We start from the raw sequence: 26,413 nt of genomic DNA on the forward strand, positions 1-26,413 counted from the left end.
TGCTGAACCTTCTAGGAATGGCAGTTACCTCTGGCTGTGATCTTTGCACCATCTGTATGGGAGGAAAGAGAATGAACCAGAGAGAGAAAGACTACCAGGGTGGTCCTACTGTTTATCATTAAAATAATTTAAAGATACACAAGATGCTAGTTGTCTACCTTTTAACCTGAGTGAGGTAACATGGATGCGTTCACTTTGTGGTAATTCATTGCATTGTACTACAGTGCATGCACTTTCCTGCATGTATATTAAATAGCAATAAAAAGTTAGAAAAATGAGGCTCATGAGTTCAATTTTGGAGTAGGGTGGGGGCATTATGGGTAATTGTTATCTCTACTTTTCTAAGTTTTTAATTTTATGATTATGTTCCATATTTTTTAATTATATAATTTGGGGACTAAAGAATGGATGATTTTTTTTTCAGCATTAATTTTTTAAAAATTCTCTGAGCAGTCACAGGTGTTAAGCTTATAAAAAATGAATATTACCTTATGCCCCTTAGAGCAGAGATATAAATCGCTGTTAGGAAAGAGACTTCGTCCTTGAATACTTCATTGAGCAGATGCTCTTGTTTATCAAGATCAGAAATCCTATTCCAGGTTGTGTATGTGTTCATACCCATTTGCAAGAATGGACGATTTTAATGTCATGGTGGGTTTGCTAATCGCACAAGGTGCTTCTGTGGTGGTAATTTCTCACTTGCTTCTTTCATAGTGACATTTCACACTGCAGTCACTCCACAGGCAGGAAGATCATGGACGCTTTGTCCTGGTCAATGCAGTTTGCTCGTGGTGACTTCTGCTGTTGTCTGGCTGGAGGGTAAACCACTGTTGACTAAAGTCCCTTAACCAGCACAGTGAGACGGGTGACTCTTCTTTCCTTTTATGACAGCAGAACTCTGTTCTATTCTCATTCTTCTTTGCTGGATTCTTGAGGGTCTTGCTACCTTTTTTGGTGCCATTTTTGCTGTTCCTGCTGCCAAGGGCTTGCATGTTTATTTTTTATATTTCTATTTTTGCGTTTCTGTTAAAGTTTGACAGTTGATAGCTCCTGGACTACCTGTAGCCAGCCTCTGACTCAGTCCAGAACAAATAGAAGTTCCCCTTTTATTTACATCCTAGAAACTGCATATCATCTCAGTGATTTATTTTTGTCTTCAAGATTACCCATTTTTTGGTCATTTTAAACTAGATGTTTTTTTGAGGATTGGGAAGGATAGGGTTAGAGAAATTACACATTGATATATATTTTTTTTAATTAATTATTTATTTTGGCTGCGCTGGGTCTTAGTTGCGGCATGCGGGATCTTTGTTGCGGCATGCGAACTCTTAGTTGCGGCATGCATGCGACATCTAGTTCCCCAACCAGGGATCGATTTCAGATCCCCCCTGCATTGGGAGCATGGAGTTGTACCCACTGGACCACCAGAGAAGTCCCCACATTAATATTCTAGACACACATACCCCTGGAAACTTTTTCTGATGAAGAATAAACAAAGTTTTTATTTCAAGCTCTTTTTGTGTCAACTTCTAATGTTCTCACCTGTGATCACTAAATAGATTTGTATAATACTTCTGCTGTTTCTCTTTTAAATTTTAAAAATTTTTGGAAGTATTTTTGGATTTACTTTTAAAAGTCATTTTAATTGAGGTATGACCCATAATATGCACAAATCTTAAATGTATACTCAGTAAATTTTGACATATGTTTGTCCCTGTGTAACCACCACCCAGGTCAAGATATAGAATGTTTTTGGTACCCAGAAGGCTCCATGTTACATCCTCCTATTCAGTACCGCCTCCCAAAGGTAATCTTTTAAAAGTCAGAACTTTTCTGTCAACAGAGTTGATTTTACCTCTTCTTGAACTTCATGTATATGAAAGTATATGGTGTGTATTCTCTTGTTTCTATTATATTTTCTTTAGTTTATAATCTATGAGAAATATCCGTGTTCTCACTATGTAGTATTCCATTGTATGAATACATACTATTTATTTTTCCATTCCACTATTGATGGACATTTTGGTTATTTCCAATTAAAATATCTGAAGTGCTCTTTTGAAAAGACAGATTTGGTTTTTATGAACACATAACGTATGGTTTTATTCTCTAATATTTTGCAGACTATTACTTGGTATACATTTTTATTTTCTCCTGTAATATGTGTAACATTTTGATATTCTTAATGAAAATAACTCTACTTGTTTGTCTTTCCTCTCGCACGTCCTTTTTTCCCCATACTTTTCCCCATGGTACTTGAACCACTAGTAAAGGAAAGACACTGAAGCAGTGTGTTCACTGGAAAGACAGAATTTTAGAGTTTTTAGGCCTTTGTTGAGAGCGTCTGGTTGTTACTTCCCCCTACGGATGAGCACCAAAGGAATCGCATGAGCAGCCAGCCAGTCAGTGATACAGCTGAGACCCACGGGTTGTGAATTCCATTCACAGAGCTCTTTCACTTGCCAGGTTGCTCACTTGAATGTGTGGGCAAAGTGCCAAAAGATTTCTCTTTGAAACAAAAATGAAAAGAAATGATTTAATCCTATTAAAATGTAATTGGGAAATAAGTGTTAAACTACCACAATGTACTGTTTAACCCAGTTAATTCATTCTGAGACATTTGTCCTAAAGAAGTAATCTAAAACATCTGCAAACTGTAGACAGCAGATCAAATCAGGCCCACCACCCATTTTTGTACAGTTAGCAAACCAAGAATGGTTTTAACCTTTTTCAGTGGTTTTAAAAGAAAAATCAGAAGAGTGATATTTTATGACATATGAAAATTATATGAAATTCAGATATCAGTGTTCGTAAGTAAAATGTTATTGGAACATAGCCACATTCATTTGTTTATTGCTGCTTTCAAGCTACAATGTCAGAGTTGAGGAGTTGCGACAAAGGCCATATGGCCTGCAGAGCCTAAAATATTTATTGATCTGACCCTTTACAGAAAAAGTTTGCTGACCCTAGGTGTAAAAAATGGGAAAGCTATGTGCGCGAAAACATTTATTTGAGCATTCTTTAGTAATAATAAAAAGCACGAAAATGTCAAACCAAGGGTCTGGTTATTTAAATTATAATTTAATAAATTTGTATGTTATTTGACTATTAAAATTGTAATTCTAAAAACTGTATACCAGCATAAAAATTCTTATTACTTGAGAAGTTTAAAAGGAAAAAAATCCTTGATGCCTCATTTGTGTGAACAAAGGTAAAGACTAAAAATAATTTGCAGAAACAATCATGGCTATAGTGCCATCAATAATTTATAGTTATCAATAATTTTTACAACATTTCTGCAATATTATTTTCTATTTTAATGAGAAATAAAAACCTGGCAGTAGTTTCTTATCCATCATCTTCAGAGAATGTGATGTTTTCCTTAATATTCTGAATGGTAGTTACAGTAGATGAGCTACCCTTATTCAAGGAATTCTAAAATGGTAGGTTGGGAGGGACCTTAATTTTCTCTGGTTTAGTGCTTACATGTTATAGTTGAGGGATTGATATTGAAGTTTAAAAAATATAATAATTTTTATTCTCTCAAAACTTAAGAATTTGTCAGTAAATGCATTAACTTGAATGTATAAAATGGCAGTATGTAACTATGTTTCAAAAACCATATGCTTTCCCCTCTGAAGTCAAATTCAGCTTAATTTAAATCATCTATTTATTTATTTATTTATTTATGGCTATGTTGGTTCTTCGTTGCTGTGCGCGGGCTTTCTCTAGTTGCTGTGCGCAGACTTTCTCTAGTTGCCGCGAGCGGGGGCCTACTCTTCGTTGCGGCGCGTGGGCTTCTCATTGCAGTGGCTTCTCTTGTTGCAGAGCACAGGCTCTAGGCACACGGGCTTCGGTAGTTGTGGCATGCAGGCTTCAGTAGTTGTGGCTCGTGGGCTCTAGAGCGCAGGCTCAGTAGTTGTGGCACATGGACTTAGTTGCTCTGTGGCATGTGGGATCTTCCCGGATCAGGGCTCGAACCTGTGTCCCCTGCATTGGCCGGTGGATTCTTAACCATCGCGCCACCAGGGAAGTCCCTAAACGATCAATTTAAATGCACAATCTGATCCCACCCCACTGTCTCATACCTGTTTCCCAGTCCTCTTGTATGTAGATACCAGCTTCTAACAAGACTGACTTATTCTTTTTCCAATGACTGCCAAGTGTACCTTGTATATCCTTCTATTCTTTAGCATTCATGGTCCCTGACTCTCACTTGGTGCTTAGCCAAAGTTGCTTTGTTCTGTTAAGCGGGTATATTAATTTTCTATTGCTGCTGTGACAAAGTACCACAGACTTAGTGATTTAAAGCAGCACAAATTTATCATCTTGCAGTTCTGGAGGTCAGAAGTCTAAAATGTGTCTTCCTGCACTAAAATCAATGTATCCACAAGGCTGCATTCCTTCTGGAGGCTGCAGGGGAGAACCCCTTTCCTTGGCCAGCTGCTGGAGGCCACCTGCATTCCTTGCCTTGTGGTCCCTTCATCTTCAAAGTCAACAGCGTAGTATCTCCATGTCTCTCTTTCTCTGACTCTGTGGTTTTCCTGCCTCCTTCCTATAAAGACCCTGTAATTACACTGGGCTCTTTTGGATAATCTCCCAATCTCAAGATCCTTAACTTAATTACATCTGAAAAGTCTCTTTAGCTATGTAAAGTAACATATTCACAGATTTCAGAGATTAGGATGTGGACATTTTTGGAGGACGGTTATTCTGCCTACCACAGTGTGTGTGTTTTAATTTTTTTCTCTTTGCAGTAATAATAATATATGCTTATGGTAGACCATTTAGAAAATGTAATTAAACAAAACAAAGAAAAAGCCCAATCACCCAAAGGGATTTACTTAAGCATTTTGATAAACTGATCTCCCCCTTTATGTTTTATTTGATTCTTGAATGAAATCTCTTGATAAATTTGATAAATTTTCCCTCTTACTTCTACCCATCAATAATTCTCAGACTATTTCTTATTTAACAATTCAAATCAATTCATGCAGTTCATTTCCTTTCAGCCTTTGAAATGGGACCCTGCATACTAATGACTCCCATGCACTTGTTGAGAAAGAACTTTCCTGGAGTGCAGGCTGCCCACTGCAGTGATGTGATGTCCAGGAAGCGTGCCATCTCTGAGTCACCTCACAGAGGTGCTCAGAAAAACATGAGGAAAGCAAGTATCTGGAAAATGAGAAGTGGATATACCATTTCTTTTATAGAAAGAGACAATTTTCTACTAAACATTTAAAAATATTGTGTATATACTACACTTGTTCTAAAATTTATTTTCATATCTTTTGTGATGATACATGTCTCCTATTTTTAGAGGTTTGTTGGACATGATGCTTTTAGATGATACTTCCTATAACACTCAACTACAGAACTGTATTCATTAGGGTTTGGAGGGGAAAAAAACCAGAGTCATTTGGGACATTATCCGATGGAGTTTTAGTTTAAAGGAGCAAGGTTTAAATCTTTTCACTATTTAGGTGTCCTAAGGATAGAATAATCTATAGACAGTAGAACTCATGGTTGGTACGGTCCAGAAGGGGTTTTGTTTTATCAATACATCAGTAGTTCTATATTGTGTTCACCTCCCTCCCTCCCAATCTCTCTCTCTCTCTTTCTCTCTCCCTCCCTCCCTTTTTTTAAAAAATGTTTATTTATTTATTTATCTATTTATTTGGTTGCACCAGGTCTTAGTTGCAGCAGGTTGTAGCATATGAACTCTTAGTTGCAGCATGCATGTGGGATCTAGTTCCCTGACCAGCGATTGAACCTCGGCCCCCTGCATTGGGAGCGCGGAGTCTTAACCACTGTGCCACCAGGGAAGTCCCCTTCCTTCCTTTTTAAAATCACGATAGCTATAAATAATTTGATATAGTACACTTGTTTAATCTCTTATTTAAAAATAATTAGGGGAGTATGTTGCTTTTTCATTTTTCCAAGTTGAATTGAAATTGGAAGCTTATTTTAGTTTGCAAGTTTTTACTCTTTTCTTCCAGTCTGATTGAGATATAATTGACATACAGCACTAAGTTTAAGGCATACAGTGTAATGATTTGACTTACATACATCATGAAATGGTGACCACAGTAAGTTTAGTGAACCTCCATCATCTCATATAGATACAAAATTAGAGAAATAGAAAAAAAATTTTTTTCCTTGTGATGAAAACTCAAGATTTACTCTTAACACCTTTGTTATATAACAGACAACAGTGTTAATTATATTGATCATGTTGTACATTACATTCCTAGTACTTACTTATCTTATAACTGGAAGTTTTTACCTCTTGACCACCTTCATCCAATTCCCCTCTTCTCTTCTCCCCCGCCTCTGGTAACCACAAATCCAGTTTCTTTTCTGTGAGTTTGTTTGTTTATTTTGGAAGTATAATTGACCTACCACCCTATGTTAGTTCCTGTTACACAACATAGTGATTTGATATTTCTATACATTTCAAAATTCTTTTAAGAAAAGTTACCAGGTTGCTCAAAGTGCTGCAACAGCGGACCATCATATAAGGCTTGGTGCCCAAACCTGAGGAACTCTCAACTGAATAGCATCTCTTGAGCAGTTGAACCTAGTGTAGGTCATTGCAGGCTTTCAGAGGGCTGGCCTAAGAAACTCATGCTCGCTCTGCACTTAACCCCTTTCCCATATGATAAATATCAGGGAGAGCAAGGAATGAAGGGACGGGGTGTGTGTGTGTGTGTGTGTGTGTGTGTGAGGAATAGCAGTAGCTAAAGTAATGGCAGTTTCACCTGTTCCCCAACCCTCATTCCCACAGGGCATCATGAAAAGGGCCAGGTGACCCCTACACACATAGTGGGTTGCATTAAAGGACAGGAACTTGGAGCTTAGGGAACATAAATCTTTTATAAACAACAATTATTAACAATAAGATATTGTTAATATATCTTATACAGTACTTTTTTTTTTTTTTGCTGTTATTATACTGTACATTTGCTCTGGAGGGAGACACTATCTCATCCAAAGCTGTTCGCTATACAGACAATCTTGAAAAGATAATCCAGAACACAGACTTTCAGTGCCTTGGCTTTTAAGATATACGAAAATATGAGAGACCAATGGAGAATTGTCTACCAACACTATTTTGTCTATATATATCAATATATATTTATTATCTGTCTTCCCCAAAGAGTATTAAGCTCCATGTGAGTAGAGTTTTTTGTCTGTTTTGTTCAATTCTCTATCTGCAGTACCTAGAACAGTGCCTGGCATACAGCAGATGCTCAATAAGTATTTGTTGGATAAACTAATGAATGGATGAGTATGAATTATTTAATCAATTTCCTAATGATGGGAATGAGGAGAAAAAAATAACCTTGGTATGTGTATTTCTATTAATATACTCACTGGTGTTTAGATATTACCTTTATGTTGTGAAAGTAAATTTCCATTTTAACACTGATCTTTATTAAAGCCACCTGATTTGATAATATACACATTTAAAGAAAAGCCATGGAAAAGGAGATTTTTTACCGAAACATGCTATAGGTTTTATTGCGGTTGGGGGCTTTTGAAACAAAGACGTGTGTAGGCACATATCAGTAATAACAGTGAATGTACAGCAAATTGAGTTATGATATACCACATGGATTTAATTAAAATTTCAGCTGAATTTTTTTTACTGTGAATCTAAGTGGTTAGATTCAATTTTGTTAAGTGCAATATTTGGCTACAAATTTTCCATTTGTCCCTTGGGTTTATGTAATTCTCCCAATTGTATCAAAAATGAGAATATTCATCTCTTTAAATATTCATAGGTTGTAGTAAGTTATGGTGCAATGTTGGGCTGCGTTATAGTTTAAGAAAGAGTGGGGTGGGAGATTAGTTCTGCCACTAATGAGCTTTATAACCTTGAACAAGTCCCTGAATGTCTGTACCACATTTTCCATTGTACTTTGAAGATCAGAATAGATGCTTTATAATGTTCCAATTCTAGATCTTTTTCAGTTTTGGATACTCACACAACTGTCTTTTATTGTGATTCTGTTTTCAGGTGATGTCCTTGTTGCCGTGAACGATGTAGATGTGACCTCTGAGAACATAGAGAGAGTTCTATCTTGCATTCCTGGACCTATGCAGGTGTGGACATTATTTTTCTGTGTTTTATGATGAATTACATGAAATAAGTGTTTGTGCTATCTTTTTATGAAATTCTGAAAATAGTCATGTATAATGGGCGAGTTATACTTAACATGCTAGGATATTTCTAAAATTTTAGCTCTTAGAGATTGTTCCAAAAAGAGAGAAATATCTACAAGAACAATAATAAAAATATACATAATGACCAACTTGCCATTATAAGTACCATACCTGCTGATGAAAATCCAATTCCTAGAAAAGCCATTTAAAATAGTCATGGAATTTTCTATGTTCTGACTTAGTAAAATCATAATTGCTATAAAGTTTTTTATTGTGGTTTTGTTTATTTTAAAAGCTATACTATTTTCTTGATTTTTTTTCTTTTTTGTTATCCAGTTTAGCCTTACTCCTGAGCTTTTAGCTTAATGAATTATTTTTCATTCTTTGTAGGTAAAAATAAATCTCTTTCATAATAAGTTATTTTGATTCTCTAAGCATTGACATTTTGTATTACGGATGACATTTTTATGTCATTAGATGTATTTTTTCTTTTTTAGTTTTTTTTTTTTAATTTAATTTTATTTATTTTTTTATACAGCAGGTTCTTATTAGTCATCAGTTTCATACACATCAGTGTATACATGTCAATCCCAATCTCCCAATTCATCACACCACCACCACCACCCCCTGCCACTTTCCCCCCTCGGTTTCCATACGTTTGTTCTCTACATCTGTGTCTCAACTTCTGCCCTGCAAACCGGTTCATCTGTACCATTTTTCTAGGTTCCACATACATGCGTTAATATACGATATTTGTTTTTCTCTTTCTGACTTACTTCACTCTGTATGACAGTCTCTAGATCCATCCACGATTAGATGTATTTTTAAAATGCTATACCTCCTGTTTAAGAATGTTCTGCTCTTGTTATCATCAGGAATTGGCTTTCTCTCCTTCGAGCAGTAGGGAGAGTGATATGTTTTAGACAGTTTAGAGACTCCATCAGGCAGTGGGAGGATGAAGCAAATTTCAGATTGATCAGGATGAAGAACAGAATGCCTGATAAATCAGAATCATATCTGCATCTGATTTGAGATTCTGAAATAATAGGACCCATTATGAAATTTCTTTCTTTTATGAAATTTATGAAATTTCTTTTTTTATGAAAAAAAGACTCTTGTTATGTTTACTTCCTTCTCTTAACACACACACACACACACACACACACACACACACAGAGACAGATGCTCTGTAAATTTAGCTATCTTCGGAAATGCAAAATGAAAGTGCTAGAATAACTATGGTAGCCAGTGACTAGCAATGTCTAGGAGTGGATAGAGAGATGGAGATGGAGGTGGGGTGCTGTGTGAAATAATAGCAATCAGGCGGACATAGCGCTTCAGTAGGGTGTGCTGGTATCCCCTTTAGTTGCTAGATTAGGGGAGGAACAGGGGTGGGCCAAGGTACTAGGGCACCTTAAGGGGTCCAGACAGCAGCTACTTGCCAGTCAGTAATGAAGAATCACAGTATTTTAATGACTGAAACAGTACACCCAAGTAAACTGGCTGCGTATCAGCCCCGAGTGAGGCCTCCTTCTTTCTTGCCTATGTCAGTGGCAGGTGTCCTGTCAGTACTACCAAAGTTCAACCACATCTGTTCTGTCTTCAAAAAAAGAATTATGTTTCCAGTGGAGTCACATTATACTTATATTTAATTAACATTTGTAAATTCAGCTATGCACCCTTGGCAGAAAAAGAAGAAAAAGAAATAATGATTTAAATATTTTTGGGCCAATTTCACCCACCATTTCCATGTCCTCATTAAGCATGAAATAGCAGTGTATCTGCTGTCTGCCTGGTTTGCCTTACAACTGCATTAAATGTGGTTCTGTGCTTAAACATACACACACACACACACACACACAAATATATGTATTGTATATATATTTATATTTATTTTATATATTTTTTTAACAACATGGCTCTTAAGTGCCAATTCTTACATCTTGTGCCAAAATGAGGAAACGGCAATTTGTTTTAAAGACGAAAGAAAAACTGTTGTGAGTTGGAATTAGCCTATTGAGAGAGTATGTTGTACTCCAGCACGGCCTTGCCTTCCTACTGCAATTTCAAGGGGATTTTGACTATATACAACCTGAGAATTGGGAAGGGAACTAGTGTTTGTATGTGCCATCAAGTGTGACAGTGCTTTGCTAATAACACTTCCCTTTGATAATTTCATTTGTTCCCCATAAGAATCTGTAAGAATCTGATAATTTGTATTGCTATTTTATATATGAGAAAAAAAATCTGAGAGAGTTAAAGATTTGTCCAAGGGTGCAGAATTAATAACTCAGAGCTAGAACTGAAACTGACTCCAGAGCATGATACTCCCATTTCACACACAACCTGGCTGGATCTTTGTGTCTGCATCCCCTTGTTCTTGTTGGGCCAGAACTAACTGCAGTGGACTTGTCTCAGAAAAAGCTGTTCTACCTGGTTTGTATCTATGGCATTTGAAACTGTTATGCAAGCAATAAGGGGAGAGGAATGCTGATTTATAAAGAATACCTTAGCAGACTTAACATTTAAATTTGGAAATAGCCAACAGTAACATTTTAAACTTAGAGTATAAAAATAGCCTGAAAGCCTTCTTGTCATCCAACAGAAGATGCCCTGGAGGAGAATATAATGTGGTAGAAAGGTCACTGAGAAGAAGGAGGGCAGATCTCTATTTTAAACCTCGCTCTGAGCAAGTTTCCAAACTCTTCTGGGTTTCAGCTTCCTCATTTATAATCAGAGGGGATTTGAGAGAATAAATCTCTGAGCCCCATTCCAACTCTACAGTTCTGTGTTTGAATTTTAAATAAGTTCTGTTATAAATAGTTTCAGAACACCAGGATGAAATCCAGAGGCAAAGCCTATATACTACATGAGGCACAAAGAGCCCAAATCATTTCTTTTGAAGCCAGGTTTTAAGATTCTGCAAAACAATTATCCTAGATTCTTCAAAAATGTTAATGTCTTGAAAGAAAAAAAGGCTGGACAACTGTTTTAGACTAAGACAGACTGAACTAACATACAACCAACTGCAATGACTAATCCTTTATTGATCCTGTAGTGCAGTTAGGAACAGCTGTATTGGGATATTTGGGGAAATTTGAATACAGCCCTTACTAGAGAATAGTATCGTGTTTAATATTAAAATTCTTAAGTATGATAATTGTATTTGGTTTTGTATCCTTAGGAGACGTGGACTAAAGTACTTAGCAATGAAGCATTAATATAGCTGCAAATAATTCTCAGGTAGTTCAGGCAAAAATTTTTTTTAAATAGAGAGAGAGGGTGAGGATGGAAGGAGAGGGGAGTCACACAAGCGAGAAGAGCGGGAGGAAGCAAATGTGGCAAAATGTTAAAAACTGCTGAAACTGCCTGAGAAATATATGCATAATTGTACACTTCTTGCAACTTTCCGTAGGTTTAACATTTTTTGAATAAAATGTTGTGGGTTTAAAAAAAATGTTTTAAAAATTCAAAATGACAAGAACAAAGGTGCAAGTACTTTTCTAATTACTGGCCTTTGTGACCTTGACCTGTTGTCACAGCTCTGTTCACTCATTTATTCAACAAGCACATAATGATGCAGTTATGCCATCCCCTCCCCTGGCTTGATCAGGAAACTTGGGTCCAAACATTGCAGTTGACCAGGATTGATTGCATTAAGCCCTGGGCCATCACCGTGTTTTCTGGAACTTTGGAGGAAACCAACTCCTTTTCTGGGAGATCAGCCTGCAGAACATTCATCTTAGACTCTCATCTTTCAAGTACTTCTTAGGCCTAAGAGAGAGGAGAAAAGGCTTCTTAAAGGAGATGACACTTGAGTAGAATATTTTAACTTTTATTATTTCTTTGTTCCACAAAAAGTGGTGCTCATATATATTGTGGAAAGATTAGGAAATAGGCAAATTTTTTAAAAAGTGTTTGTAAGTGTTTTTTTTATTCTCAGAACCCAGAAGTAACCAGCTATGTCAATGTTTTAAAGAAGAAGACTGATGTGATCAGATTTGCATTTAGGAATATATCCCTCTGGATGGGACTGGAGGTTGGGAAACCAGATGGTCAGCTTTCCAGTAGTTCAGAAGAGAAGGGGTGAAGGCCTGAGCAAAGACCTTAGCTGTGGATATGGAGGAAAAGGAGTAGATTAGATTTAAAGTATGTGGGAAGTAAAGAGGACAGTACTTCCTGCAGGAGTGAGCGGAGTCCAAGATGCCTTCCAAGGTTTGTCTTGAGTAATCTTGTGAGATCACCCGAAAGAAGAGGATCGAGGAGGGAGAATTCGCTGAACCACGTAGACTCAGTTCCTTCAGAGTTTTGACTAAGGAATATTCAGAGCATCTGCCAGAAAGGAGAAAAGATCAGACACATGGAAAGCAACAAAGATGTTGTGAGAGAGAGTGCAGACCATGGGGCAGAAGTGAGAGTGTGGTCTGGCTCTGGAGCTGCTTCAGATTCTGACAGCCTCCCCAGGTCCCATGTGTGAAGAGGATGGCATGGTAGCTAATGGGGAAAAAGGGTCGGTTGGTTGGTTTGGCAGAGGCTGAAGAGACATTGCTTGTCATGTGGGGTGGGTTGGAGGTGGGAGGAGAGAGAGGATATAATTAAAGCAACAAGATTTTGGAAGTGGTGAGTTATAGAGAGCATATCCTTGGACCTGAGCTAAGACATATCATCTCCTGAACTGAGGGGCCGGGGGGTACCGAAGAAAGAAAGGATGGGCAAATTGCACAAATAAGAAAACGTTTTGAGGGAGACAGGAGATAATGAAACTTGTCACCAGTTAATGTCCACGGAGGAACAACAGAAAACCCTTTTTATAAGAAGCCTCATATAAACCCAACAGAAAAACCCTCTTTATAAGAAACTTCATATGAACTCTTATAAAAACCTTTTTTTATAAGAAGCTATAAACTATCTTATATCAGATGCTTCTTAATAAAAGTTTTTTTCCTATAAAACGCATAATATCCTTAATATTTACATATATCAACCCCTTTTTTAAAATGGCACTTAACTCTTAATTTGGTTATCTGTCTTACCCATTTTTGCTTTTATCAAGACAACCAGATTTCCGGACATTTATAGCTACTTAACATGTAAACATTTCAGAATGTCTTGTTAAAGTGTAGTTATCTTTGCATTATGGAGCCAACTTTACTTAAATCAGAAGAATGGTGGCTAAAATAGTTCCTTAAAGAATGTTAATGGATGGTTCTGTGGTTTGTGTATTTGTTTGAGTTTTTGTCATGCTGAGGGGAAAAGGTTCTTGCCGCACAGAAAAGAAGTTCTGATGTTTGCCAAGTGTAGCATTAAAGTTAGTTTTCAAGTGTGTCGTTCTTCACCAAGCATAGCAAACCAGTCTTAAATTTTAGGTTGCCGTTGCTACCTAAAGTAAAATTGGTAAATTTTTATTTTAAGTCTACCAACTCATTTCCTTTTGTCATTCTTGGTGAGTCATACCCTATCTTTTGACCTCTCCACCCACAAGAATCTCAGCTGGAGAAGATGCCCTCCCTTCTGTCTCTTCGGACACATATTTCTTTCTCTGAGGACCACTGGGGCACACAGCTCTCACAGACGTTCCAGCCGACGCAGCCTGCCTCTGTGACACCTGCTCCCCTAGGATGTCGCTCATCTCCTGCTTCCTACAGTCAGATTTCTCACCCTTTACTCCATTCATATACCTAGTTCCTCCCCAAAGCCCAGTGCTGGGGACAATCTTCAAAGCTCCCGTCTATATTGGTACAAAGTCTGCACTCGGGATTTCCCCCAATTCGAAAGATTTCTCACATTCCCAAGGAACACCGTCAAAGACTCCCATATATTTTCTTTTGGACACTCCTAAATCCTCATTCTCAAATGAAAGAACCCCCTGAGCTCCAAGCCATTTTTACTTCATCGGATCCTTGTTCAAGGATTTAATATATTTATGCTTATGTTTATAGTTTTACTTATGTATACATATATTGAGCATTACCCACTAGAACAGATGCCATCCTCAGAACATACTCTTTCCGGCCATATAATGCTTCCATGTTGCTTGTTTGGGTCAAAACCTCACACCAAATATTCTTTTTCACATATTTCTAAGATTATTTTGGAAACAGTGTCTCTTCATCTCTCCTCACCTTATCCTTATATTAATTTTCCTCAGATAACTCTTGATTGTTCTCATATAGGATCTCTAACTTTTTATGTTTTTGTTTAGCTTACTTAATATTTTCCCCCCAAATATACTAGTGTTCTATTAGCCCTTTTAGATACAGTGTTCTAATAATACCAAGGGCCCATTTTTCAACATCAAGTTTACAGAAAACATTAAAAATTAGTAAAGGTTGATCTTTTCCGTTTGGAATATTAAATGTTTTGTAAAGAGACATGATCGTTTGGCCTCAGAAAAATTTCATGAGGAACTTCTCCCTTCCTACTCTCTAGTCATGACCTGGTTCATCTTAACTCTGAATATATATATATTGATGAATTTAGACCTCATGTCTCTTTTCTACTTGTTAATAAAATAAAATCTGAAGCTTATTTTTTTAAAATTTTTATTTATTTATTTATCTGGCTGTGCCAGGTCTTAGTTGCAGCATGTAGGATCTTTAGTTGCGGCATGCGGAATCTTTAGTTGATATGCTGGATCTTTTAGTTTCAGCATGCAGGCTCTGAGTTGCTGCATGTGGGATCTAGTTCCCTGACCAGGGATTGAACCTGGGCCCCGTGCATTGGGAGCATGAAGTCTTAACCACTGGACCACCAGGGAAGTCCCAGAAACTTATTTTAGAAAATATCTTTATTTAACTAAATTCACTTTAGGTAGACAAAGATAACTTAGTGCCTCTGAAGCGCCAGACAGCTACAGATAAACAAAATTGAATACAACCATAAATAGTCACTCTGCCAACCAAAAAAGTATATCTAGATATTTCTTCATTTGAAAGCTTTTATTCATCACGATAGATTTATTTTACAGTATAATACTAACAATAGTTAGATGGGCTGATGGGATTATGAATGAATTTTTTAAAATAATATGCTTAACATTTTTGATAAAAATATAAATATGTAAATATAAATATGTATAAATATGTAAGGCTCATTTTTTAAAGGAGTGATAGTAGTAATATATTCATATTTATCATATAGTTAAAGTTGGCCTTGAAAATAGTACCTCTTTTAATAAATTATTAAAAATAGGTATTGTTTATTATTGTCTTGATAATAATTTTTAAATGTTTCCTCTCAAAATGCAACTTACTGCATACAAACAATTTTGTCTTCTTTTAAATATTGACATTTCCTTTTTCCCCCAGTTTTTTGAGGTATGATTGACAAATAAAAATCATATACGTTTAGGTTGTACAGTGTGATGATTTAATATCCTATATTGACCAGACTTCTTTATTCTTGATCAAGCATGAATTTATTTTTTGACTTTTAAAATTTAATCTAATTAAAGGAGTCATTGCACTTTAATGTCTAAATTTAAAATTTTATAGGTTGTTACAGTTAGAATGTCCTGTCTTACTTATCTGTATTCTGATAAGACTTTAAACATTAGGAACATTTTGTGCCTATACAGCTTGTGATGATGTCCTTGCTACACAAAATTAACTATATTTAGTGAAAACTTCTTTTAGTCAAGATACACACTGATGCTTCTTTGAAGTAAGCAAGTTATCTTTGGCCAGCTGGCATCTAGACACATATCTCATTTTTCAAGGAAAGTTAACTGAGAAGTGGAAGCTACCTTTCAACAACTGGAAGATGGCCACATTCTGGACTCTTACCAATCTTGTTTGACATCAGGCCATGAAATTAAAACTATCTTGACAAAACTGATAGATAGTCTTCTTAGGGTCATGGTTTAAGATCTGGCATGCTGATGGTTTTTACTGTCCTTAGCCTTTATTTTAAAGGACCACAAAGAGTATCTAAGAGAAGAATATTTGAATATCACTTCACTTGAAAGGAGAGCTAATTCTGGTTGTATGAGGTTGCTTTTAATCCTGAATCTCTTCATTTTACCTTCCCCAGATGAGTCAGTGCTATTACCATTCTTAATGTAATGTTATTCTCTATTACGCTATCAGATCATACTAATTTTTGTTTTTCCATGGCATTTCTTGTATTTGTTGTCAGTACTTGGAATAAAATGATTAAGTTTAAACTAATGAACTTATATACAGAGAATTATATATTCTTAATAAATATTTGTAAAGATATGTGCCAGATACTGTCTTAGGACCTGGAGATATAAATAGAATACACAGTCCCTGCCATCAAGAAGCCCATACTCTAGAATGATTTTTATGCATACTGTGCGTACCTGAGTGAATGTGCATGTACAGATCCTTTGTGAAAACCACAGCTGATTTTCCCTTGTTGAAAAATCAACATGTTTTAATTTTTTAAAGGTGAAACTGACATTCGAAAATGCATATGCTGTGAAAAAGCAAACAACTCAACCAAGACAGAAAAAGTCACAGTCAAACCCAAGTGATTTAATCAAACTTCCATGGGGAGAAGAGGACAAAGATACCCAGCAGAATATTCTAAACACTCCTCACATCGTTATGTATCTCACACTACAGCTCGACTCGGAAACATCAAAGGAAGAGGTGAGTGTCTTCTCAAAAGTGCAAAGGAAAAAAGTAAGGACCTTTTTATAGTCTTCCAAATGATTCTCAGTCATTCTGTGTCTTATGTTTTTGGTATGTCTCTTACACACAGCAGTCTTCAAATTGACAAGCTCAATGAGTCCATTTATAGAGATTACTGAAATATTTGAATTTGTTTCTTCTACCTTCTTTAAAAATTTCTATTTGAATTGCTTTTTCCATGATATTTTTTAAACTATTCTTGCTTGCTTGTATCATTATTATTCTTGCTGTATGTTCTTATTTCTATTTTCTTGTGATTACTCTAAAAATTTTATCATATTTCTCTTAACAGATTCTAAAGTTAAATACTATCTTAACCCCTTTTCAAAATAATTCAAGGCCCTTAGTACACTTTAACTCCAATTTTCCCCTCTTCACCTACATGCTATTGTCATCAATATTTCAGTGCTATCACTTTTTAAAATCCACAAGTTGGGCATAATTATACTATTAGTACTACTACTTATTATTATCATATTTTATACATTATAAAATGTATAAATTATATATGATAAAATGCATATTTTGTACATCATATTTTGTACAGATGAGTCATCTTTAAATTTACATATATGCTTGCCATTTTCTTTATTCACTATTCTTAAATCTCAGGCTGACCTTATTTGATCATTTTTCTTCTTCCTAAAACATATACTTTAGGCATCTCTTTTTAACGAAAATCTGTTGGTGATAAATTCTTTTTGTTGTTATTTATTTGATGATGTCTTTTTCACCCCTTCTTGAAAGGTAGCTTTATAATTCTACATTGTGAGAATAGGCCAGGCGCTATAACAAACAATCCTAATGTCTCAGTGGCTTAACATAGTAAAAATTTATTTCTCATTTCAATGTACATGTTCCTGGTCAAATGGCTCGATGATTTAAGCCCTTCATCCAGTGTTTCCATTATTCCCAAGGACTTCAGAGTCCTCTCTTGGATCTTTTCCATCTAGTTGGCCAATGAGAGAAGAGAGAAAGCATGCAATATCACATGGGACATTTCAGAGGCCTAGCTTAAAAGTAGGAACATCATTTCTGCTCATGTTCCAATGCCTAGAACTAGTTATATGGTCTCTCCCAATGCAAGAAGGTGAGAAATATAGTCTTCCTGTGTGGCCAGGAAGAAGATGAAGTCAACACATAGCATTACTTATGCCAACTAGGTAGAAAGTTATTTTCTCTAATCCGTTCGAAGATAGTATTTCTTTGTCTTCTGACTTATAATTGCTGTTAATAAGTCTACTGTTGGTCATTTCTTTTAAGGAATCTTTTATTTTCTCTGTTCAGTTTCTTGCTTCTGGTATGTTCAAACTATTTTTTAACCTCTCCATAGTGTTTTTTTGTTTGTTTGCTTGAACATTCCTATTTTTATTTTTAGAAGTTCCTGAAAAGTTTTTAACTAATCTACATGCAAATCTGCCATGCTATTCCTAGTAGTCTTTTGTTGTTTGCTTGTCTTAGTGATTCTATACTTTATTTCTCTAAGCATCTCATACGTAGCTCTTCTTCATTCTATATCTTCCCATTCCAATATCTCTAAGTCCTAATGGGGACTCTGACTTGTTGTGGCTTACCTTGTTATTTCCTTGGGTATCATTGACTAAACTTACTGCTTGATTTTATCTTTGGGAGTCTTGTGGTTCTAAATGGGAAATGCCTTCCTTCAAAGAGAATTTGCTTCTTCTGCTTCTATCACTGACATAGAGCACTTAAGCCTCACTAACGGGTCTAGGTTTAATGCAGTGGTCCTAGGCCCAGCTCACCTACCTAGCCACTGGCCCAATGCTCAGTGTCCTGACTGAAGACACTGTAGGTATCAGCCCTCAAGACAACCTGCCTCTGTCCTTCTGCCCACTACTCACCACTCCCAGCTGAGGCCCCAGCTTGCTTTGCAGTGCTCGGGAAGGGGGTTGGAAAGGTATGGAGAAGATGTCATTGGAAACCTCTCTACTTGTTATATATCCAGCAGTTTAACAAGTATGTTTTGGCTATGAATCCAGTTGTTTTACAGCACAAGGGTCTCAGAGCATCTAGTTTACCATAATGCTTTGAGCAGAAGTGAGATCTAAAAAGTTTTTGTCTAATTTACGTTTCTTTCCTTTTGAAATCCTTGCAGCCTATACTCTCAATGCCAAACCCATTTTATCCAAAGGGTGTATTTCCTTGTGTTGTTTCTTCATATGTCAAAATTTAGCCAGTAATTGAACTGGAATGGAAGGGATTTACTTCTGCATATTTTTATAATTTTCTGTATTCTGAAAAATACGTGGAGACCTAGAGTTGATAATTCTAATTTCTTGCACGTTTTACTAGTCCTTTGTATCTTTAGAACAATAAGAAATTTAACCATGTATTAAATAGAACACACAACATATTTCCGTAGCATCCTGAATCTTTCAAGGTCATCTTGGAGTAGGATAGTGCTGAGGCCTTTTGTCATCCTTGCCTTTCTTTCCATGGGAAAGTGTGTAGATATTTCTTTAATGAACAGGTTTCTATCTGTCAACAGCCCTGTATCAACACTGTAATTAGGAGAGGCTTTTTATTCTTACTGAACAGAGTGGAAACTGCTGCAAATGCATGCTACTAACGAGTGCTTTAAAATACAGCTAATTAAATTGGTTAGGAACTGTAGAGCTTGCCAGGTCTTGAATTGTGAGGCTTTCTGGGCTGGTCACAGCAGAGGTTGGAATAGAGACTTTCTCAAATGACCTTTGTATTCCGGTATTACTTATTTTACAATTAAATGTCATAGGGTCATTTTGTTTTCATGTAAGTTACGTATTTAATAACAGCTTGTTTTCTTCAAGTTACAAGATTTGGACATTTTTTAAAAAATGAATCAAAGACTATATAGTTATTTGTTTAAAGTGGTGTTTGGTATTTGGCTAAATACAGTAAGTTTATTTACCAGTTAAGGTTTAAATTTATTAAGTAGACATAACAGAAGATCTTCACTGATGTTTGAGTTAATTTCTAGAGATAAAATGTTTTATAATATTTTTACACTATTACAGAAATTTTGAGTTGTTAGGCAGACTGTATTTGGCCACATAATTCCATAGCAATTTTCATATACTGAATGTGCTTAATACGTATAAAAAACAGATGTGTCCAGTTTGTCATTATTTATATTTTATCCTAATGTAAAAGTTGTGTGAAGGCATGGACTCCAAGTCACATAATTATTTCGTGTAAAGAGAGACCAAAGCAAAGTGTAGAATGCTCTTTAGAGAGAGAACCAAAGAAAAGATACAGTATTTTAAGAGTTTGGGCTTTCAGTAATGGCTATGTTAATATTTATGAATATTGTTATTAAGTAGCATAACTGGAAATTACTCTGAATTCTCTATGATTTCTATCTAGAAATTTTAATTTTGCCTGCTTTTAATTTGTCTTGTGAGAAACATAGCATGTTGCTTTAAGTAATAGCAAAAATGTGAGGCAGAGAATGATTCAATCCGTCATGTAAAAGTACTAGCAATGCACATTTGGATTTTGCAATTTATAAAAATTTTTTAAAAACTGTGTGTTTCCTGGGAATATGCTCTTCTTGAAAATAGAAAACGATTAAGCATTTTGTGAATAATCTTATGGATTTAGTATTTTCCGTAATTTAAAATGTCTCTCTTTTAAAGTTTGAATACAGATTAATTTGTGGTGGGCAAACGATTTCAAATTTAAACAGAAGATTTTATAGTATCATAATACTTCTTTCTTCCTATCTGCATGACTTTAATTTAATTTTGTATTCTCACTCTGTAACTTTAATTGCAGTCTTGTCTTGTGTTTAAATAAAGATTTAATGGTTTCACCAAAGATGAAGCTTATCTTAAAGACTCCTAAAATTTACATTTGGTGTCTGTGTGCATATGCAACCACAGGAGATAAGAATATCTATATAACGAAATATAAATATTTTAATTTATTGTAAAGGGAGATTAATGTTTGAAACATTGTTTGCAATTAGTTGTAATTATTCCAACTAATCACTATCCTACTCAGCATATGTATCATGACTAATTTTGACAGTGTCTAACTTATTTTCAAATGTGGTATTTTAAGTACTAGGTAATGTGTTAAAATTCCAGGCATACTCCTCTCCTTATGTTTGAATAAACCTCCCACTGAAGCTGAAAGGAATCTTTTTATTTTTTCCTTAATTTGAAGTCTGAACTTTCCATGAAAAATATAACGGTTGGAAAATTTGAGGGGAATTGACATTTCTATTTCTTTTTATTTAACAGCAGGAAATCCTATATCATTATCCAGTATCTGATGCATCTCAGAAACTTAAAAGTGTGAGAGGGATATTTCTCACACTCTGTGACATGTTGGAAAATGTAACTGGGACACAAGTTACTAGGTAATAATTGATTTTTATTTAGCTTTAATTCTCTTTCTCTCAAGTTCTTTACCTTAATTCTGACAAACAAAATACTAATACAGGTATCTATTTTACAAATATATTTGTATCTATAATGTAAATATTTATATGGCAGATATGATATCTGCAGATATTTTGTTTCTCACCTAGGTTATTTCTACTAATCATCTATTTAAAATGTAAGTTCTGAGTACAGCTGTAGATCTGGATGTTTTGGACTTTAACAAACTTGGATTAATGACTCTACTTTAGAATTTCTTCATGAAGGCAGTCTCTCTTAAGCACAGCATTATGATGAGTTTGGGCTTTTTTATGACTTTATCTTGATTATTAACTTGCTTGACAATAGCTTTGTGGTTGGTAAGGATGACCAAATACTGAATTTTTCATATAGTTCAAAATATTTTGTTCTGTTCTTAGAACAATGATAGAAAACACACAATACACATACACTTTAGGAAGAGTATTCAGAAGGCAGTATCATCTGTGCAAGTTCACTCAGTGATGGATGAGCAAACTGGTGTTAAATAACTTTTTGAAAGTCGATTATAGAGCCACACATCCCATTCCATGTTGATTTATCAAGTCTTGACTTTGAAATATTATAGTTAACTTATGGAAAAGGGGGGCTCAAAATTTTTTGAGTTTTGTTTCTGCTTTATTTCATAAAATAGATCTATAGATTATAAACCATTTTTCTTCCTTAATGTTTCAACAATTTTAGACTTTACCAAAAGAGTTTATCTCAAACTTTAAGAGCTCCTTAATATTGATAGAATATCAAATTGGATTTTCTAGGCTTTAATTTTTCTTTTCCCATCTTCTGATTAAAATGACACCTCTAGGATTTTTTTTTTTTTTTTGAAGTATATAGTTGGCTTACAATGTCGTGTCATTTTCAGGTATATAGCACAGTGATTCAGTTATACACACACACATATATATATTCTTTTTCAGATTCTTTTCCCTCTATAATAGGTAATTACAAAATATTGAGTGTAGTTCCTTGTGCTATATAGTAGGTCTTTGTCTAGGATTTTAATAGATGGGATCTGCAAGATAACGGGAAGAATTTCCTTGTTTTTCTAAATGAAAGTGATGTTTAACTCTGGGATTTTTAGTATAATGTATATAGAAAAGATTAGTTCATTTCAGAATACTTGTAACCGAGGCTTCATTTAGTCTATAAATTCATATTTATAAAAGCATGTGATAGGCCTTTTAAATTTTTTTTAAATTGCTTTATTGAGATACAGTTCATATATCATACAATTCACCCACTTAAAGTGTACAATTCAATGGTTTTTGTATATTCAAAGATATGTGAAACCATCACCAGAGTCAGTTTTAGAACATTTTTTTATCTCAAAGAGGAGCCCTGTACCTTTTAGCTATCAATGCACCTACCCCACCCCAAGCCCTAAGCAACCCCTAATCTACTTTCTGTCTCTATATATTTCCCTATTCTGGACATTTCCTAAGAATGGAATTGAAATATGTCATTATTTGTGACTAGCTTCTTTCACTTAGCATAATGTTTCTAAGGTGCAGGACTCATTTTTAATCTTATTAGTAAGAAAATGTGTTTAAGTTTCCTCATGTGGATTTTATTTTATTTTTCTCCAAAATATAGATATTTTACTTCATATTTAGACCTTGTTAGCTAAAATATGGGTTAGACATGTGGAAACCAGTAAATATAGAGAGAAAAACTTTTTTGTGAAACAATATGAAAATAATTATTATTTCAGGGATTCCTTAGCAACATATCTTTTGTTGCATACACTGTTTTGAAACTACAGTGAAATGAATTATGACTATAAAGGAGTCTAATATTTGTCTAAAAGTGTATGCATTTTTAAAACTTTATTAAGACAGAAGTAATATCCCTTTTAAAAAATCTGTTTAGCAATTCATATTTAAAATCCCACACACTTATCTACTGTGGTGTAGAAGGTACACTATATCCTAGGACTCAACAGATAAAGACTGATGGGTGTATTTTAATTTCAAAGAAAACACTAAATATATATATATTTTTTAATTTTTTTAAATTATGTTTAATATTAAAGTAGTTTTAAAAAGAAGTATCTGATCAGTTAAGAAAACATGGAAAATATTAAAACAAATGGAAAAAATTAAAATTACCCCAAAGTCTACCACTCAAAGATAACCACCACAGATTCCACAAGGCAAAGGACTTGGCTGATCTTGTTCATTTCTGTAACTCCAGGGCCCAGGCATCTAGTAAGTGCTCAGTAAATATTGCTAAATTAAATGATAACCTTTCACTTAATTTTTTCCATCTATTTTATACAAATGGAATCATACTCTACCTACTGTATTGTAACTTTTTTTGTGTGGCAATATATCATTTAACATTTTCCCAAATCAATAAATGTTATTTTATATTATATTTTTATTTTATCTTCTTCCCACCACCTACCCACACTATAAGAAGGAATCATGTTCTCTGTATTTCCATAGTTTATTGTTGTATCTCTCTTTTAGAAAACATTTAATTTGTTTTCCAACTTCATTGAAATATAATTGAAGTACAGTAAATTGCACATATGTAAAATGTGTAATTTGATCATTTCTGACATTGGTATAGACCCTGAAACTATCACCATCATGAATATAGCCATCACTCCAAACATTTCCTTGAGAATATGTTTAAATCTGACTTATATTTTGGTTACTTGTTTACGTATCTGTGTCCCATACTGAATGATCATCTTTTGAGCTGGGACCACATCTTGGTTTCTTTGTAATCTCTTTTAGTAAATCATGTTCATAAATAGACAATCAGAAAAGATTTGTTAAATTAAAACACTGGGCTGGAAGCTTTCTTTTGAAAAAAAATTGCATATAGTCAGTTAATGTTAGCAAAAGAATTTCAACATATTTTTGCTGTAATGGGTCTACTTTTGTTTGATCTAGAGTTTTCTGTGGGTTTTTATATTTCAGAATATGTTTTTGTTGTACAATTCCTTGTGTTTTCTGTGTGGCAGGTATATGCCAAGAAATTTGCTGATTAAGCGTGCATTTCTTAAATCATACCATATGTAATCTTTTATGAATGACTGTTTATAATTTTATGACATTTAAAGATGTTCTAATTTCATTTTGACTCTATTTCTTCTTAGCTCATCCCTTCTTTTAAATGGGAAACAAATTCATGTAGCTTATTGGAAAGAATCTGACAAGCTGTTGTTAATTGGCCTGCCTGCTGAGGAGTAAGTTGAGATTTTTGTTTACCTTAAAATCATTTCTAAAATACTGCTAACAAAGTCTGTTTCATTAAAATGATGACATTTTTGTCAAAGGTAAATTCAAGAAGTTTTACAATTTAAAGGTTTGCTGCACTAGTATAATGGCTACCTGTGTTCATTTGGTATGAATAGTACAGAAAGGTACCAGGAAGGCCCAGCTAGACCAATTAGTAAGGGTGGAGGCCGTCAATACACTTTCCTCTGAGATATGGCCAGTACAGAGGTGGCTGAGAGATGAGCTTGTCCTCTGCTCAAACTTTTGACAGTATCGTGGTTTGGATTTTGCATGTTTACAGTTTTTTACTGTTGGTGATTTTAGAGAATTAAGGGTCAGCAGAAAGGTGTTTTGCCTCGACGTTGAGCACCTTTGACCAAATAATGAATATTTATCTTTAAAGTGACTTCTCTAATGGTATGTCTTATATTATCATGGTCTCCTTCTTAACTTTTTTGCAAGTATTTTGAAAAATGTCTTATTTTAATAGTTGGAGGTAAGAGCAGGGCTGACCATTTATACATTTGGTAGAAGTGAGTTACTAAATCCAGCCCACACTCAAGGGGAAGAGTATCAAACAGTTGTGGACTTGTTTTAACACCACAAAGAGGAATTCCAAAGGAGGCTGCAGTGAAAAATATCAAAATTATTGTGTTTTAAAGTGGTCTTTAATTTTGGACAGAAAGAGATATGATCTATCATAAATGTGGGATTCAAAACTTTTAACATGAGAGGATAGTGGTGCCATTATATATGTTAAATGATGGCTGTCTTTTACCAGCTAATGTGCATTTTTCTGTCTAAAAACCCTGCTCGGAGACTGCCCTATGCCAATGGGTTGGATCGTGAAAAACTGAGTTGTTTTGAAAGAACAAGAATCGGAGAACATCCAGAATAAGATACCTTAGGGTGTGGTGGCAGGGTGAAACATCTGCCTTTGGACTTGCGTAGTAGCCCAAAACGCAAAAGACAAGACACAGATAATACAACGGTGAGATAAGGTAGTGTGGGCAGTTAGACAGCAGAGAGGAAGGCCCAGCTAAGGAACTGAGCAGAGGCTGCTTCCCCACTTTCTGATGCCATCAGCCAGATTAGTTAGGCAGACAGAGACAGTTTCCAGGAGAGGTTTTACCCTGAAGCCAAAAAAGGACTGTCACTGCTGAGCTCTGGATCCAGGTTGTGCTGGTTAGGGGACGCTCTAGCCAATTTCTCAACCTTTGCTTCCCAGGGTGGGAGTGGGGAGGCGGGGTCTTCCCTAAATACTTATGTCATCCCTATCCTAGAGAACTTGGCTTGTTAAGTTGGAATGAATTCGAAGGTCCTCCTCCTTCCCTATCCTGAGCTTCAGGTCAGAAGTAGCCCTAGCCACCTCTTTACCCAGTTCTCTTACTGCTCATAGCCACCACCCCGTACCGAAGTCTTTTCCTTATTGCATCTTGTTTCACATGACTGTGAAAGGTAGTTATTATTATTCTCCTTTGTTTAGACTGGGAAACAGAGTATTGAGAGGTCATGCACAAGCACCTCCTCAGTGTCAATTTATATGTCTCTGTATCTCCAGCATCGTACAGATGGTTTGTAATTGAACTCTGGCAGCCCTGGGATTGTTTTTCCCTTGTCTGTCTTAATGCCACAGTCTGTCCTTTCTTTCTTCACCACTGTGCCTTTCACAAGCAGGATGAGAAAAGTGTTGCCCCACCCAGGATACAGTGGAGCAGATACTCCAGGAACATGTGTTTTCACTGGGGGAGATCATCTTCCTGTGACAGCTGCAGTCAATAGCGGGGACCTAACCAGGAAGACAGTGTGCGGTAGTGGAGAGAGTAACCTTGGAGCTAAGGAAATGAATGCCCACCAGCAGGTTCTATTCCCTGGGTGTGCCTGTAGAAGTTGCTTAACTTCTTAAACCTCAGTTATACCCACTGGAATA

General features: G+C 35.5%; 1 protein-coding gene across 1 annotated transcript in view; it reads left to right on the top strand.

Annotated features, from left to right (window-relative positions):
* INTU (inturned planar cell polarity protein) overlaps nt 1-26,413 on the top strand; it is a 70,966-nt gene that overhangs the window by 15,967 nt on the left and 28,586 nt on the right. The window contains exons 3-6 of the mRNA XM_007446251.1: nt 8,024-8,109; nt 16,581-16,784; nt 21,074-21,192; nt 24,363-24,452. Coding sequence (XP_007446313.1) covers nt 8,024-8,109; nt 16,581-16,784; nt 21,074-21,192; nt 24,363-24,452 — 499 coding nt within the window. The remainder of the gene's footprint in view (nt 1-8,023; nt 8,110-16,580; nt 16,785-21,073; nt 21,193-24,362; nt 24,453-26,413) is intronic.

Source organism: Lipotes vexillifer, unplaced genomic scaffold (genome assembly GCF_000442215.2).
Source record: "Lipotes vexillifer unplaced genomic scaffold, Lipotes_vexillifer_v1.1 scaffold159, whole genome shotgun sequence".
Lineage (NCBI taxonomy): Eukaryota > Metazoa > Chordata > Mammalia > Artiodactyla > Lipotidae > Lipotes > Lipotes vexillifer.